This window comes from Pleurodeles waltl, chromosome 9, assembly GCF_031143425.1.
Source record: "Pleurodeles waltl isolate 20211129_DDA chromosome 9, aPleWal1.hap1.20221129, whole genome shotgun sequence".
NCBI lineage: Eukaryota > Metazoa > Chordata > Amphibia > Caudata > Salamandridae > Pleurodeles > Pleurodeles waltl.
Window position 1 is genome coordinate 422635008 of NC_090448.1, and position 16608 is coordinate 422651615.

The window sequence follows — 16608 nt, forward strand, 5'->3', positions numbered from 1 at the left end:
AATATGGAATTCTGCAGCGTTTATCCGCATGGACAATACGACAACGAAGCACTACATCAACAAGCAGGGTGACACAAGATCTCATCTGCTGTCCCAGGAAGCACAGCAAATGTGAGAATGGTCCATTTGTTACAAGATGTTTCTACGAGCAGAACATGTGTTCGGAAAGCAGAATACTATAGTGGACACTCTGAACAAACTGAAAACATCTTTCCACAAGTGGGAACTCGATGGACAACATCTTTCTTCTGTGTGGCAAACCAAATCTGGACCTCTTCACGACCTTCTCAGAACCAGAAATGCCAGTTCTACACCAGCTGGCATCCCCAAACGGGGTTGTGGGGAAATGCATTTTCAATTTCCTCCGATTCTTCTCCACCCAAGAGTAGTCCTCATGAAACTGAAGGCCGAACCACGCAAAACAATTCTCATAGCTCAAACATGGCCATGCCAACATTGTTTCACGGAATTACGCCTTTACTTACAGAAGCATCACATTTAGCTGAAACCGTACCCTTCTCGGCTGACAATGAACCAGGGCCTAGTTCTGCCTCACGACATCAAGTCGCTTTGTCAGCCTCCCTACTGAATTCCATGAATTCAAGCATCTAGACATTCCACCAGACTGCAGAGACATACTAGCCAGAGCCCAGGCAGACAGTACAAACTTTTGCCTCAAGTGGAAAAGGTTTTGCATATTTGGACAAAACTAAAAGCTTTTGTAAATCCAATCAACTCTTTGTAGCATATAGCGCTCTGAGACAAGGCTGTTCTCTATTGAAGCAAAGCATCTATAGATGGAAATCGAGTGCCATTCAATTCTGTATCAGAAGGCTGGCAAACCATTAAACACAACAGTGCGTGCTCACATCACAAGAACTATGTCTACTTCTATGGCGTTGTTCGCTGGTGTCCCTCCTAGAAATCTGCAGAGCAGTGGCCTGGAAAAATAAACACCCTTCCACAGCACTATTGCTTGGAGTCTGCAGTTCACGGTGATGTGGCAGTGGGACAGGCAGTGATAACAACATTTTTTCCAGTGAAGGTGAGCCATCCCCTTATTCCCGCCATTTTCTTACCTATTAAGCACATTTTACTCGATATATATGTGTATATGTATACTGTTTTCTCCTCAATGGATATGCGTTAGATTTTGTGGAAAACATGCTTTTCACTGCTATTTACTCTAATTCAAGCAGGTGAATCTATTAATGTTTCACTACTGGAGTAAGAAATTGCTAATTTCCTGTAACGTAACTGTAGGTTTGATGGCATGTGTGGCTGTAGATGCACATGCTCTGCCTACTCCTGCCATCTAGTGTTGGATCTGGAGTGGTGAAAGTTGTTTTTCTTCAAACTGTCTTGAGTCACTGGATTGAGTGACTCCTCCTCACGGTGATACTGCGCATGGGCATCAACTCTAAGAGTTAGATTGTTTTCTCTCCGCAGTCTGATTCAGACGTGTGTGTCTTTGCTCCGTCTTTCGACTCGCCCCAGTTCGAAATCTTTCTTTTCTTCTTACCTTCTTTGATGGTATTGTTTCCGCTTGCGCCTTTACATCTATGCGCTTGCCTTGAGTCATCGGTCTGGGCGCCGACCACGCACCCTTTGCGAGCAAACCACCCACAGCCTCCACATCTGTGCAGATGAAATCAAATCGATCGATACCTTCGGTGTCGAAACCCACGGGCCCGAAAACTTTAGAACACAGAGCCTCTTGTCAGTCTTCTGCTACTCTTTCTCCTGTGGAGCCCATACTGCAGACTATGGATGCTCGTCAGTGCCACCTCCATATTCAGGAGGGTACAGGACGCATAGTTGCTTTTCCTGTACTGTTGAAGAGAAAGCTGTTCTTTCAGGAAACCCTGGACACTCCTCCACCTCAAAAGAGAAGTAAGGACAAGGCCATAAGCCCATCTCGCAGGCCTTCTCCACCACCCCACCCCCTCTTTTCCTCCACCTACGTCCCCTCCTCATTTTCCTGTCTCACCTACACCAGGAGATTACACCCCTCAAGGTTCTTCTTTATTTGTTGGGGAAAATTTGGGTGGGGGTGGGCCACAACATGACCCAGATCCTGGGGCACTTATGATCCTGACCCATCCTTTCCAATGATCCTGGCCTGTACCCCTCACACCCCTCATCACCAGAGGACACTACTTCCTACCAACAAGTAGTGGTAAGAGCAGCTGTATTTCACAGTTTAGAGCTACACAGGGACCCCATCGAACAGGACTTCCTGTTTGACATGCTGACATCTACACACAGGGATATTCAGTTCCCCCCAATGCTCCCTGGCATGGTTTGTTATGCTTATGAAAACTTCAAGGAGCCCGACCGCTCTGGGTTATCACCCATAGAGCCGACCAAAAATATAAGCCGGCTCTCTCTGACCCAATATATAGTAGGTCTCGGTAGCCCCCTCTGCCCCCCACCCCACCCCTGACTCCATTGTAATCACCACAGTATGAAAACGTGACAGTAGCCAGGCCACTAGGGATTCCCCTCCTCCTGAGAAGAAGAGCAAGAAAATTGATGCTGCTGGCAAAAGAGTTGCTGCGCAAGCAGGTAACCATTGGCGTATCAGCATTTCCCAGGCATTACTGACCAGATATGACCAAGCTCACTGGGACTGTTCCAGTCCCTACTAAATGAGGACCAGAAAAGAGGGCAACAAGTAGTTGCTGAAGTGCACACAACTTCTATAAATTCCATCCGCTGTGTTGTGGAAGATACAGCTTGCATGTGTCATTAACACGAGTGTCCTCCTTAGAAGGCACCCTTGGCTCTGCTGCTCTGGTTTCAAACCAGAAGTTCAGCAAGCGGTCCTTAGCATGCCCTTTGACAATGAGCATCTTTTTGGCCCTCAAGTGGATACTACACTTGAGAAGCTAAAGAAGGACACATATAGGGCAAAGGCCATGGGTGCCCTCCAATCCCCTCTGCCCCACACAAGCACTTTGCCCCAATTTCAGAGGCTCCTATAAATCCACATCCTCTGAGGTATCAACTTCATAATCCAGACTGCCTCAAGCCTCATACGCTAAGGGTTTCTACAGTTGTTCCTGCAGAGGCGACAATATTAAGGAGTGAGGTAAGAGCACTGTCTTACGAGTGTCTTCCTCCACTGCAAAGCAGTGACTACCTCCGTCTTTCCCCGCTCACTCCCCACCTGTTGGGGACAGCTTCAAAACTTTCATTCAGAATGGGTCAACATCACCTCGGACCAATGGGTCCTTTCGATTATCTTACATGGTTATTGTCTGGAGCTCATAACTACTCCTCCAAATATTCCCCACACCCTCGCACTCAAGCTATCCCATTAGCATCTCGCCCTTCTCAAATAAGAGGTTTGATCCCTCCTTTTCAAAGGGGCCATCAAGCCTGTTCCCTTAAAACGCCAGGGTTTGGGGTATATTCCCTATCCCTCCTCATTCCCAAAAAGGACAGCCCTCTTAGGACTATTCTCGACTTCAGATCACTAAACCAGTACATCCTGGCAGAACACTTTCACATGGTTACTCCACTTCTCTAACAAGGCGACTTTATGACAGCTCTAGATCTAAAGGACGCCTACTTTGACATTCCCATCCACCCTGCACACCGGAATTACCTAAGGATTGTCATTGCAGGCAAACGTTACCAGTTCAAAGTCTGGCCTTTCGGGGTCACTACCACTCCCTTGAGTCTTCACAAAGTGTTTAGCAGTAGTTGCCGCACACTTCAGAAGACAGAACATCCATGTGTTCCCTTTTCTAAACACTTGGCTCCTCAAAGCCAGTATCTTACGACGCTGCCAATTTCACACCCACTTGACAGTGGATCTCCTTCACACCCTGGGCTTCACTCAGCTTTCCAAGTCCCACCTCCCAACCCCTTCAGATGCTGGCTCATCTAGGAGCTTTTCTCAATGCAGAGTTGGGGCTAGCATACCCCAACCCGGCCCAAGTTCAGAGTTTTCAGTCTCTTCTTCCCCAGTTTCAGGAGAATAGCACATACACAGTCAGGACTATTATGCGCCTATTAGGAATGATGCTGTTCTGCATTGCCATTGTTCCACATGCCAGACTGCACACGCATCCCCTACAGCAGTGTCTGTGTCGTCAGTCCTCTCCGTCACATGGTCACCTGGAAGACCTAGTGTTGTTAGACCTCCATACTCACTGCTCTCTGCAGTGGTGGAATACCACCACTCTGGTGACCTTTTCTGGACCATGGGCCTCAGGTCATACAGACACAGATGCATCACTGACGGGTTGGGGTGGTCACCTTCAAGACGTCACATTACAGGGCCTCTGGCATCTCAGTCACCAATCCCTACACATCAATTATTTTGAGCTTCAGGCAGTGTTTCTAGCCCTGAAAGCATTTGTTTATCACCTATCTCACAAGGTTGTCTTACTCCGCACGGACAACATGACAGCCATGTATTATCTACAGAAATGGGGAGACACGCTTGTCTTAATTGTCACAACTCTAAGATGATATGGAAGTGGGCTTTCCACCACCAAATCCACCTGGTGGCAGAGTATCTCCCAGGGACGGACAGCGACTTTGCAGACCTGCTCAGCAGGATGCAGCAACAAGTCCACGAGTGGAAACTCCACCCACAAGTGCTCCAAACATTCTTTGCAAAGTGGGGAACTCCTTAAATAGATCTTTTTGCTACCGCAGAAAATGCAAAATGCCAACATTTTGCCCCCAGGTATCCGCACCCTCTATCCAAGGACAATGCTCTGTGGATAAACTGGTCAGGGATATTTGCTTACACTTTTCAACTGCCCTTCTCATTACATTTCTGGTTCGAAGAATCAGACAAAAGTCTCTCAGTATGATCCTTGTCGCTCCCACTTGGGTGCATCAGCCATGGTTTACAACACTCCTAGACCTCTCAGTAGTTCCCCACCAGAAGCTTCCCAACAGGCCGGACCTTCTCATTCAAAATCAAGGACACATCAGACACCCAGACCCCAAGTCTCTCAACCTTGTAATATGGCTTCTGAAATCAGAGTTTGGTTATTTGGGTTTACCTCAAGAATGTATGGACAGTCTCAAGGAAGCTTGTAGACCCACAATTACAGCCTGTTATGCTACTAAATGGAAACATTTTGTTTGCTATTGCCAACCCAAATGTATTGGCCCGATGAAAGTTACTGTTCAGGATATTGTCTGTTATTTGATTCACTTACAGAAGGCACATCTACCCTACATTTCCATTTTCCTTCATCTAGCGGCTATAGTTGCATATCTACAGAAAAGGCAACATATTTCTTTGTTCAGAATTCTAGATATTAGGGCATTCATGAAAGGCCTTATAAGGGTCATTCCACTCAGGATACCCCCTGCACCTTCCTGGAACCTCAACATTGTGCTCACTTGGCTCATGGGTCATCCTTTTGAGCCACTTCATATATGTCCTCTTCAATACCTTTCTAGGAAAGATGCCTTCTTAGTTGCCATCACATCACTGAGGTATGTCGGTGAGCTCCAGGCACTAACCTTGGAAGAACCTTTCTTCCTTTTTCATAAACACAAGGTAGTCCTTCGCACAAACTCGAAGTTCCTTCTTAAAGTGGTTTCACAATTCCACATAAACCAATTCCTTGAACTACCAGTCTTCTTTCCACAGCCAGACTCTGTTCCAGAAAGAGCTCTCCACACCTTAGATGTCAGAAGAGCACTCATGTTTTGCATAGGTAGGACCAAAGAGTTTAGGAAAACTGAACAACTTTGTCACCTTCTAACCATCAAACAAAGACAACTCAATATCCAACTCTGCCACAGCTAGATGGCTAATTAAATACATTCCGATGTGCTATGCTAAAGCCAAAAGAATATTACCTTTTACTCCTAGGGCACATTCCACTAGGAAAAAAGGGTGCTACTATGGCTTTTCTTGGAAACATTCCTATAGCTGACATCTGTGAAGCAGCTACATGGTCAACACCACACACTTTCACAAAACACTATTGTATGGATGTGCTCGCCATCAAGCCAATGTAGGTCAAGCTCTACTGCCAATGCTTTTTCAGTGAAATGAAACTCCTACAGGCTAGCCATCGTTTTCTGGAGGGACTGCTTTCCAGTCTATGCAGAGCATGTGTATCTACAGCCACACATTCCATCGAACGGAAAATGCTACTTACCCTGTAGGCATCAGTTCATGGCATGTAGTGCTGTAGATTCACATGCGCCCTCCTTCCAATCTGGATGCCTGTGGCCTTTGCAGTTACTATACTCTTGTATATATTTGTATATATTTATTCATACATTGCATGGACATCTTTTTTCTATACTTTCTTTTCTGTCACTCCTTTATCACCCGCCTGCAGGCGAGCAATCTAACAACGGAGTTGATGCCCATGCTCAGTATCACAAATAGCAGGAGTCACTCAGTCCTGTGACTCAAGACACTTCTTCTAAGAAAAGCAACATGCACCACTCCAGCCCCAAGACTAGATGACAGGAGTATGCATAGCATGTGAATCCACAGCACTACATGCCACAAACAGATGCTTGCAGGGTAAGTAGCATAGTCCTTCTCCAGTATTGGAATCTTTCATAGACTCACATGCAACCCACACTTCTCTCCTGGGAAGCTCACCTTCTGTCTCTCAGTGGGTGTTTACTTATACCCACTAGTGCTCACAAATCTGAGGGACTGGAGATTCTCAGAGGAGTGTTCTACAGGGTGGGGCAAACTGATTGGTTAAGACTTCATTTTAGTATCTTAAAAAAAAATATGACTATGAAAAGTAACTAAACTGAAGGGCCTTTGTGGTCTTTACCTATCGTTGCATTGCGTTTCTAAGGTACCATGGGACTCCCATCTTGACGACAGGGAATGATTCAAGCATGCGAATCTTTGAAAGATTCCAATACTGGGAACTACAGTTCAGGTAAGTAACATAAATTCTTAAACTGCTAGATAATTTCTAATATAAATTTTAGTATCTGGACTTTTTAGTAGTCAAGATGTTCGTTTTTAATGATGTTCATTAATCAAAGCCTATTTCAATATTTTTACAGCAAGATGTAAGTGCTGGCAAGTATTGAGTAATCTGTGAATGTTATTTTGCACTTTAATTACTATCTTGTGATACTTTCTGTTTGCAAGGTGTTGATGAGGGTGCATACAAGAAATGGCATCTTTTCAAAGCTGTACAGTGATACTGTAATTGGCAACAAAAGGTTCACGCATCTCTATCTCTCATAAGCATTCGATGAAGAATAAATAATCTCTAGTCTCTGGTTCTGTCAATTTCTAATCTCAGCTATCACTGTTACAAAGACATTGTGAATTTGAGTGCCAGTTTTAATGGACTTGCTGGACAGCGCAGGTGTCGGCAGACAATGATGTGCGCATCAATAGAGAGGGGCCTTGGCTCCGCCCACATGTTGGGAGCCAAGAGTACATGGTTTGATTGGGCAAAGATGTGTGCTTACAAAAAAAGTGTCTGCCATTATCACAGCTGTGATCATTTTGTTTATTTATTCAGCTGCTTGAGCTTGAACTTTCAGGGGCACACACCAGACACTGTTATGTTATTGGAGTGTCTTAAATAACTCGATAATTCATACTGTTTTTCTCTGGCAACAGCACAGAAGGGAAGAGGACAGACATTGAACATACATGGGTGTTTAAGTCTGCCTTGGCAGTGCAACTGTCACCTGCCCTTTTAACCACCACCAATATTATTCTGCAGTTCTTTGTTTCCACCCAAATACATATCCATGCCCATACTGTTTACTTGTAATGCTTCACTTCGCCAAACTTCATCCCTTTAAAGCCAATACTTGTTTCTTATTTTGCTGCTGGCCTGCGTAGATCATAAACGTTTTTTGTTCGGCCTCTTTGCTACTTACCCTCAGACTATCCCAGGAATAGTGTGTTGCTTTTTTCTGGGTATTCAGTGCTAATAATTGGCTCAGTCTAGTGCCTCTGAATGCCTTTCCTGTTTATCATTTAACTTTTTATTTCCTGGTGAGTCCTGCAACCCATTTTGACTGCTCGATGGTGGGGCTTTCCTAACTTTCAAAAGGTTAGACGTGCATGTTCCCAGTGACTTGTAAATGATAAGGGGGCATAAAGGACTTTAAGCAAGACAGTGTCCTCTATACAGATGGAGACAACCCATTAATGCAAGAACAACGGTTAAAGAATAAAAGAAGTTCAACAGTTATAAAAATGTGTATTATTTGATGACTAGTTGACAAAGTGAGAGAGGGGTGCGCTGTTTCGAAATCTCGTAGAACAGTTGTGTATCTATTCTGTTACTAATATGTAGTAATGGCAACAGAACTTTGCAGTAATCCAGTTTTTCTGTTTCATATGGACAAGTTCGAGGTATCAGCCACGGAATACTCTCTGTCCCTTTAGGTAAAACCTATTAGTTGTGCATGCAGTTTCCTATTTTCACATTTTTGTGTACTGAGTTCAAATGTAAATGAGTAATTGGAATGTTGAGAGGCCCAATGAATGCCATGAAGCAGCGGTGAGCTGTAAACATTGGTACAGGCTCGCTGCAGTCCGCTTCCATTGTCCTCATCCGTGGCCTCTGCGTCTACTTAACCCCTGCCTCCCCACAGGCTGTGTGGGTTGTGCCGCAGAAAGAGATACGCAGAGGTGGTGGCCAGGCCACAGAGTGAGCCTTCTCTGTTCCCTCCCCCATAGCTCAGTTTCATTGGAGGTGTGGGAGAAGGGGGTGGGGTTTTCGCTTCTGTTTCTGGGTCTCTGCCTGCTGAATGAAGAGCGGCTTGGCAGAGCAGAGGGAGTATCAGGGGCTGATTTTAGCCTCTCTTTACAGCTCCTGCTGTGTGTGCGTGCTAGCAACTGTAAGGAACAAACAGCAAAAGCTATGAAAGGAGCTGAAGCTTTGGAGATGCAAGAGGGTTCAGTGTCTCGTCGGGAGAATTTTTTTGTTGTATTAAGTCCTCATGGGCCAAAACATTCTCATAACCTTATTGCCCACCATAGCAGCCATTTTAGCCCCACACCCTTGGTATGGGGTAATTGACGGTATAGCCGGCTGTGGCAGGCTTTAAAGCTGTATTAAAGGCCCTGAACCCGAGTAGTTCGTCTGAGCTTTAGGCAGCGGACTATAAAGAGAGTGAGGCCTTTCACTGTATGTGTTACCAGATGCAGAAGGACTGTAATGTTATTAGAGGTTTTTATCTACTGGGTGTAGAATGTTTTAAATTAAAAAAAAAAGAGAAACAGAAATACAAACATTGGAATGTTGATTAAAAGGTCATTCGTTCCTGAGCCACTGCACTGTCTTCAGTGGAGCTCTCAACATTTCCTTGTTCTAAAAAAAAAAAATAGCCTTCAAAGAGCCCATTATAAGGTTTCATACGCCTGAGTAATCAATCCTTAATCAAATCTTTAAACAACACTTAACCACTGAAACAGAGCAGCGTTTCCGCACTATAACTGGTTAACACTCAACTCTTTCAACATAGAACATACTGTCCATTAACCCTGTTATACAGCGTACTTGGACCAATGGAATTAGATCACTTCACATAGGACTCGTTTTTTAACATAAAATGGACCATTCCAAGAAAAATAATTAAAAAAGAGTACATGTATGGGGGCTGAGCCTCGTAATTATAAACAACAGTATATATCAGTACCTCAGCTGGGCCTAGGAAGGAATTCGCCTATGAACTGTCTGAAGAGGTAGGCTTCAAAATGTTTCAGGAACGTGAGCAGTTTGGGTTTCTTTCTGAAATGAACAAGTGATGCCAAGGTACTAGAGCCACAGACTCATCAAGTGCGATGCCACACTTCTGGGAGTTCAGCAATATACAAATGCTAACTTAATACGTTAGAACTATTTGGTATTGTTGCTTGTGAGTTGTTTTTCACTCTTGCCTTTTCTCCCAAAGCAATGGCCGTTAGTGAATTGACCACAGGCCCTAGCCACTCCTTTTATTTAACAGATAGTGCTATTTCGCCACAAATGACGCACCAGGAAAAAATGTAACCTATCCCAACACGTGCTTAGACCCTCGATGTCCTATTTGGGGTGCAAACAGAATAGCCTGAAATTCATTTTAAAAAGAGGCTGTATCAAGGTTCATATGTGAGCTTCACTGTACACCTATTCTGAATAACAGTTGTTACAGCGAAGAATGTTTTATAAGTCCAATAGGGGTGTAGTTCGTAGATGTAATATTTTTTTATCTGTGACCCATTAAAAGTTAATCGCCATTTTCTGATAATTTAATCTTTATTTTGTTTTCCTTAATAGTGCAATATTAGGTTATGGCCATGCATTGAGTTAGGTACAGGGTAAAGGAAAGCTCTCAACTTTTAATGTAAAAAAAGAAGAAATAGTATGTGTAAATCTATAAAAATCAAATGGTTAATGTTAGTGTATCATACAGGCTGGGTCAGGGTTAGAGTTAGGAAATGGGTATGGGAAAGTCCTTAATCTAGGGATAGCCTAGGGGTAGGATTACTGTTTAGGTCATGGTTTAGTTTAGTGACACATCTTGGGACAGTGTGACTGTAAGGGCCTGGGAAATGGTTGTCACCTTATCCACTGGATCTACAAGATTTTCCATTGAAAAAGTCCAAGTGCTATAAAGTGCTAAATCTAATGGTAGATGGCAACCAAATGCAGCTGACATTTTACCCACATCAGTGGGCTTTCTCAAGATCTAGGATCGGGTTAGGTGTAGATGTAGGATTTGGGAGACGGTAAAGGAAAGCCATAACTGAGAGTTAGAATCAGTCGTCGCTCTTGCAGCTCTGAAGGGGCGGGGCGGGGCGAGGCGGGAATAACAGGGGGTGGGGTTAAATTAAAAATAAAAATTTACCAGTGCCGTCGCCTTCTGAAAAACGCTACTCCTCTCCTCTTTTCTGCCTGCAGGCACAGGCTCCCAGCCTGCCCTGCGCCAATCCTGGCACTGCTGGGAGCCTCTTCAGGCTCTCTTCAGCCCAGCAACTGTGTTGCTAGTCTGAAGAAAGCGCTGTGTGCATGTGTGTTTCGCCAGCCCGAGACAGCTGTGCACCCCCCTTCAGTGCACGTCACCCTCGTGGCTCCTCCCCTTTCCCCCCAAAATGATAATAAACAAAGTTTATTATTGTTTTTGTGGAAAAGATTTGCAGCTGCCGCTGCTGGCAGGGGGCACCGCTCCTCTGCCCTTATTGAGGAGCCGCCCCTAGTTAGAATAAGGGACACTTCATAGTTTAGAGTAAATAAAACATGAATGCTGCAGGCACATGCTCCCAGCCTGCTCTGCGCCAATCCTGACGCTGCTCTGAGCAGCTTCAGGATTGGGTGGGAGCACCCAGCCAGGGCGCTCCCGGGCAGACTCAGAGCCTGTGCAGGCTCTCTCGCTGGGCTGGAGAGAGCCCTGTGTGCATGTGTGTTTGGTTGGCCCTGAGACGGCTGGCCAAACACACTTGCGCTCTGAGGGGGAGTGCTGTGCTCCCCCTCACTGCTCGTGCTGGGCTGGAGAAAGCCCTGTGTTCATGTGTGTTTGGCCGGCCCGAGACGGAGACTGGAGCAGCAAAGATAGTGGACATAATCTAGCAAAGTTCACATCAGTGCCTAAAAATCTTAAGCTATCCTGTTAACATTGCTAATTAAACACCCCAACGGCCCTGGATGGCTGGCAGCTTGGCAAAAGGAGATGTTGCAGACCTCTTGAAATCATCATCATCTCTCCCTTGGACTGTGCACACTGACTGGAGCCACATTAGGTCTTATGGAGAGATAAACCTTAACAGCAGGGTCCTATGGTGAGTGGTGGCCTGCCTTCCTGGAGTCTGGCATACAAAGAGCAGCGAGGCGGACTGTCTGAGACCACCCTCACCTCATTATGCCATTGATGCCCTCCACAATCTTTAGCGAGAAAAAGCCATGGCAATGACTGTAACACACAAAGAGTCCAGAGACATGCTTATTCCCTTCTCAAAGTGAGGCCTACTATAGAGTGAGTCAGACCAGATATACACAGACTGGGGGAGAGTTAGGCTACAAGACTTTGCTTCCATCTATAACTTCGGGCATAGTGCTAGTGCAGGGAAACCTTAATGGGTTGCCTGAAACAAACTTTTGAATGAAATCCAAGATCTTCTTAATGGCGACTCGAATGATACAACCCAGGCAAAGGGTGTAGAAAATGTAAGAGTAGATGAGTTAAGCAGGTCTCTTTCAGAAGACCACAGATGCGCATCTGTAATCAGCTTTTGGGGGAACACAAAGCTGCCACCCTGTGCTCCATACTTAATTTAGCATTGCTTAGTTTAAAGGTACTTCATGGAATGTGATAATATACATCAACTTATCAAATTAACTGGAACAAATGAGGCATTGGCTCTGACAGACTGCCTGTCATATTTTGTACAGTCTGACAAGATTATATGGGAAAGATCTGACCAAAACCCTGTGAGACCTAGTGAAAGTAAACTTCTGCACTTTCTGAAGATAAATTAAGCTAGACTGCCTGATTGAGGGGATAGCCTGTTCCTGATGGAGCAGATTTTGTAACCATCTGCAGCTGACACTGTTTGAGGGAAAAGGTAGCTGCTGATGTTTTGCCAAAATACAACTTGCTAAATAAGTCTGTAGATTTTGGAAAGTATGTGACAACATCTCTTGGCTGTTATACAGTACAGATGTTAGATGGATTTGCAATACACCAGGGAACTAGTTGAAACTGTCACAAACTGTTGATCTTGGGTCAGTTCAGATTCTCCAAGATGAAATTAACACCCATACCAGTGAGTGGAAACTCCTACACTTTCCAGGGTGTAAGGTCTATTTTTTTGTGAGTTTTCTGTTATATCAAATGGCTTATTAGGACATTTCAAGCAAGCATTTTATAACAACATAGGAAATGATCTTAAAGGGCAAGTACTTTGGTATTCATTGCCACTGTGTTTGTTTCATTTTTTTCACTTTCCTTTCTATTTTGCTTTTTTCTAGGATGTGTTTATATATGAAAACTAGCAGGGATGAAAACAACAAGCAGAAGGAAAATCAGGAAGATAGCCTAATTGATATTTCAATATGGCTAATTCCAAGGTAATGATCAATATTGTCTACATGTAGTTGTTTGATGTAGTTCACCAACTATTGATGAGTATATTGGAACTGTACAAAGTGGCCTGGCCAATGTGCATAACATTGTTATCATTTTTTTTTTATAGCCCGCTAATCATCCGTGAGGGGTATCCAGGCGCTTTGTAGCAGGTGTGTGAGGCCATCCCTGGAGCTTAAATAGCACATTCGCATGAAAAGGAAAACGCTACTTGCAAAATCACAAACTGCAAAAAATATCCGATAGAGACTTCTACTTGCAGATTCCTTAAATTTCCTACATGGCGTTAGACTTGATTTGGAGATTTTTCATGAACAGTACCCCTGCGCGCCCTTGGGAGGCGTCGATCGGCTCTGCATCATTCATCTGCGCCAGATATGACGTTGCAGTTCCTATGTAGGCGCACTAAATAGTCCCTCCATACATGACTTTAGAGCGCTGGCATTAGTTATTTTCTTTCTGCGCCAGCTAGCGGTGATCCGCAGAGAGCTACCTTTCAGTCATTTTTTGACTGGCTTTTTTATCAAAGATTTGTTTGAGTTTTCAACTCCTGTGTGTCGAGGATGTCATCAAGGAAAACCGGATTCAGGCCCTGCAGTTTTTGTCATAGGGTGATGTCCCTGATTGGTCAACATCTCATGTGTCTTTGAAGTGCAACCACAACCCGAAGTCGTGCTCCAACTGTCAGGCCTTGCATCCGAAGGCTTTGAATGAGTGGTCCTTGAAGTTGATGGTGGGTTGATGCTCAGCTCCCTGAAAGTCATGATCTCGTCGAGAGGAAGGTCCCGGAAAAATAGGTTGCGGAGTCCTCCATTGTCGTACCCCCACTCCAAGTCCTCGGAGACTGGATAAGTTGAGGCACAAGAAGAAATTGAAGCATTGTTCGACTCCATCCTATCCGTCGGTTGTCGAGATGAGGGAGTGTCAACGTTCTAGGCCTCGCTCTGCCGAGTCTGTGTCTGGGCCAACTCTGCACCTCCCTGAGTTTCCCAGAGCCTGAACGACCCCTGCCCAACTGAAAGAGTTTTATGTGGATTGCGCCTCATTTTTGGACAGTCAGACACAGCTGAAGTGCCTTCAGGCCCCGCGGATTCGGAAGGGGTCCCTTTGGGTTCCGCTCTAGCTGCTTCAGCGCTGAGGGGCACCCATGGATCCGGTTCTGTCGTACCACTCCAATGGCGGTGCTATACCCATTCTATTCCCTGACTCCAACAGGGAGCCAGGTGGGGATCGTACAACGCCAGTTCCAATGCCTACAGGAGCCTTGCCTCCTATGTTGGATCCTGAGCCCCTTACTTATTACAGTGATCAATGGGATGGGTCGCTGGGCCCTTTAGAATACCAGCTCCAGGAAGAACCCCCTATGGACTGGCGAAAAGTCTTGGGTGAAGCCAGCGTGCCGGATACTTCTCCATATACTGGCATGCTTTCTCTCCCTACCATGGGTAGGGCGAAGGGGGCTTCCTGTTCTATGGTAGTGAGAAGAGCTGCTGAGGTCCTGGACCCTGAGTTGCCTTAGGTGGCCCTGTGAACAGGACAATTGCCCTCTGCCATCACCCTCTTCAGGGGACCAAAGGTTTCTGACGCAACACCCCTCCCCTGAGAGCTTGGTTAGCCAAGATCCTACTTCACAGAGCTCGTTCCCTTCCACACACCCAGAATGAAGAATCCAAAAGGCTGGAACCACTTGGGGAGAAGATTTCTTCTTCTTCCACCAGCCTTTCATTGCGGTCTGTGAACATCACATGCCTTTTGGGCCATTATGCCCACATGCTGTGGGATACAGTTGCGTAAGTGTTGCCACACTTCCTGGAGGTGGCCCGGGCTGTACTCTCTCAGGAAGTTACTGATGAGTGAGATGCAGCAAAACCTGTTGTGCCCTGGACATGACCAACTCGCTAGGTTGAGCGGTTTCACCGACTGTGGCCTTGAGGTCCCACAGCAGGTTGTGAGGACGGTTGGCTTTTCAGGGAATGTCCAAGCTACTTTGATGGATATGCCCTTTGATGGTACCTGTCTCTTCAGAGACAAGGCAGACTCAGTGCTTGAGTGCTTCAAGGATTCTCAAGCTACTGCCAGGTCCTTGGGCCATGCAGCAGCCCCTCATCCACTTCAGTCTGCCTTTCGCCCCTTTTGTGGCTACGGAAGGGGCCTCCAAGCGCATCCACTCCCGGCCAGCCACCGTACTGTGCATTCTACCCAGCCTGTGCGTGGCAGAGGACGAGGGACCCCCTGACCTTGTGGATCAAGAAGCCAGCGGTCTGGACAGTCCACCATCCCCAACACCCCACTGCAGCCTCCAAGCCTCTTATGATTCAGAGACGGGGAGATCACTTGTTCGCGAGGAAGTTACGGCTCTCCTGGCCGAGGAATCACAAAGGGTTCCCGTGGTAGAACTAGGTGATATTTGCTATTCCTACTACTTTTTGATACCCAAAAAGTACAAGGGACCTCTGCCCTGACCTAGACCTCTGGTCCCTCAATCTCCTCCTCAAAAAGGAAAAGTTAAAGATGCTCACTTTGGCTCAGGTTGTATCTGCCCTGAACCCAGAAGATTGGATGGTATTGGAGGACTTGCAGGACACTTATTTTCACATTCCCGACCTGCCTACCCACAGACGTTACTTGCGGTTCATAGTAGGCCACAAGCATTTCAGTTTACCATGCTCCCCTTTGGCCTTACCAGCACCCCTCGGGTGTTCACCACGGTGATGGCTGTGGTCGCAGTTCATCTGCACAAATCACCGGTTCCAGTCTTCACTTATCTCGAGTGGCTGTTGAAGACGGGCTCTCACCAGGCTGTCGTCTCCCACCACCATACTAAAGCAGACCTCTTGCTTTCTCTGGGGCTCACTATAAATGTGCCAAAGTTACACCTGACTCCCTTTCATCAGAACTGTTCTGGGCACAGTGCAGTTTCGGGCCTATCCCCCCGAGCGGCGAGTCCAGGATATTCAGGCGATGATACCAATGTTTCAGCCTCTATCCTGGATTTCATTGAGAATGACTCTGAGGCTGCTGGGCATCATGACCTCCTGCATCCTGCTGGTGACACATTTCAGTTGGCATATGCAGGCTCTGCAGTGGGACCTGAAGTTCCAGTGGGCATAGCAAGGTCCAGATCTCAGCAGGAAGTGCAAAAGATCTTCAGTGGTGGTTAGAGAACCACAGTTGGGTCAGAGGCAGATCCTTCTCCTTTCCCCAATCAGATCTGATAGTAGGGACAGATGCATCACTCCTGGGATGGGGAGGACATCTGGGAGAGGTGGAAAACAGAGGCATCTGGTCTCTGGCAGAATTCAGACTCCACATCAATCTATTGGAGCTCAGTGCAATCCGGATAGCATTAAAAGCATTTCTTCTCTCTAATGAAGAAAAGATGGTATAGATGTTCACAGAAAACACTACGCCATGTGGTGCTGCAATAAGCAGGGCGGTGTGATGTGGTGAACCCTTTGTCTGGTGGCTCTGCACTACTGAACGTGGCTGGAACAGCAGGACATAACCCTGGTGGTTCAATGTCTGGCAGGCTCTTTGCACGCTAGAGCA

The 16608-nt window shown here is 46.0% G+C and overlaps 1 protein-coding gene across 3 annotated transcripts in view; it reads left to right on the forward strand.

Annotated features, from left to right (window-relative positions):
- LOC138259466 (uncharacterized) overlaps positions 1-16608 on the forward strand; it is a 221520-nt gene that overhangs the window by 181735 nt on the left and 23177 nt on the right. For 2 of the 3 annotated variants that reach the window (XR_011198740.1, XR_011198739.1), the window contains exon 10: positions 12945-13043. Coding sequence is in view for 1 of the 3 variants with exons in the window: in XM_069207227.1 (XP_069063328.1) it covers positions 6856-6899; positions 12945-13043 (143 nt within the window). In the remaining 2 variants the exon portion in view is untranslated. Of the gene's footprint in view, positions 1-6812; positions 6900-12944; positions 13044-16608 lie in introns of all 3 variants that reach the window. The other variant, XM_069207227.1, reaches the window with a different exon arrangement.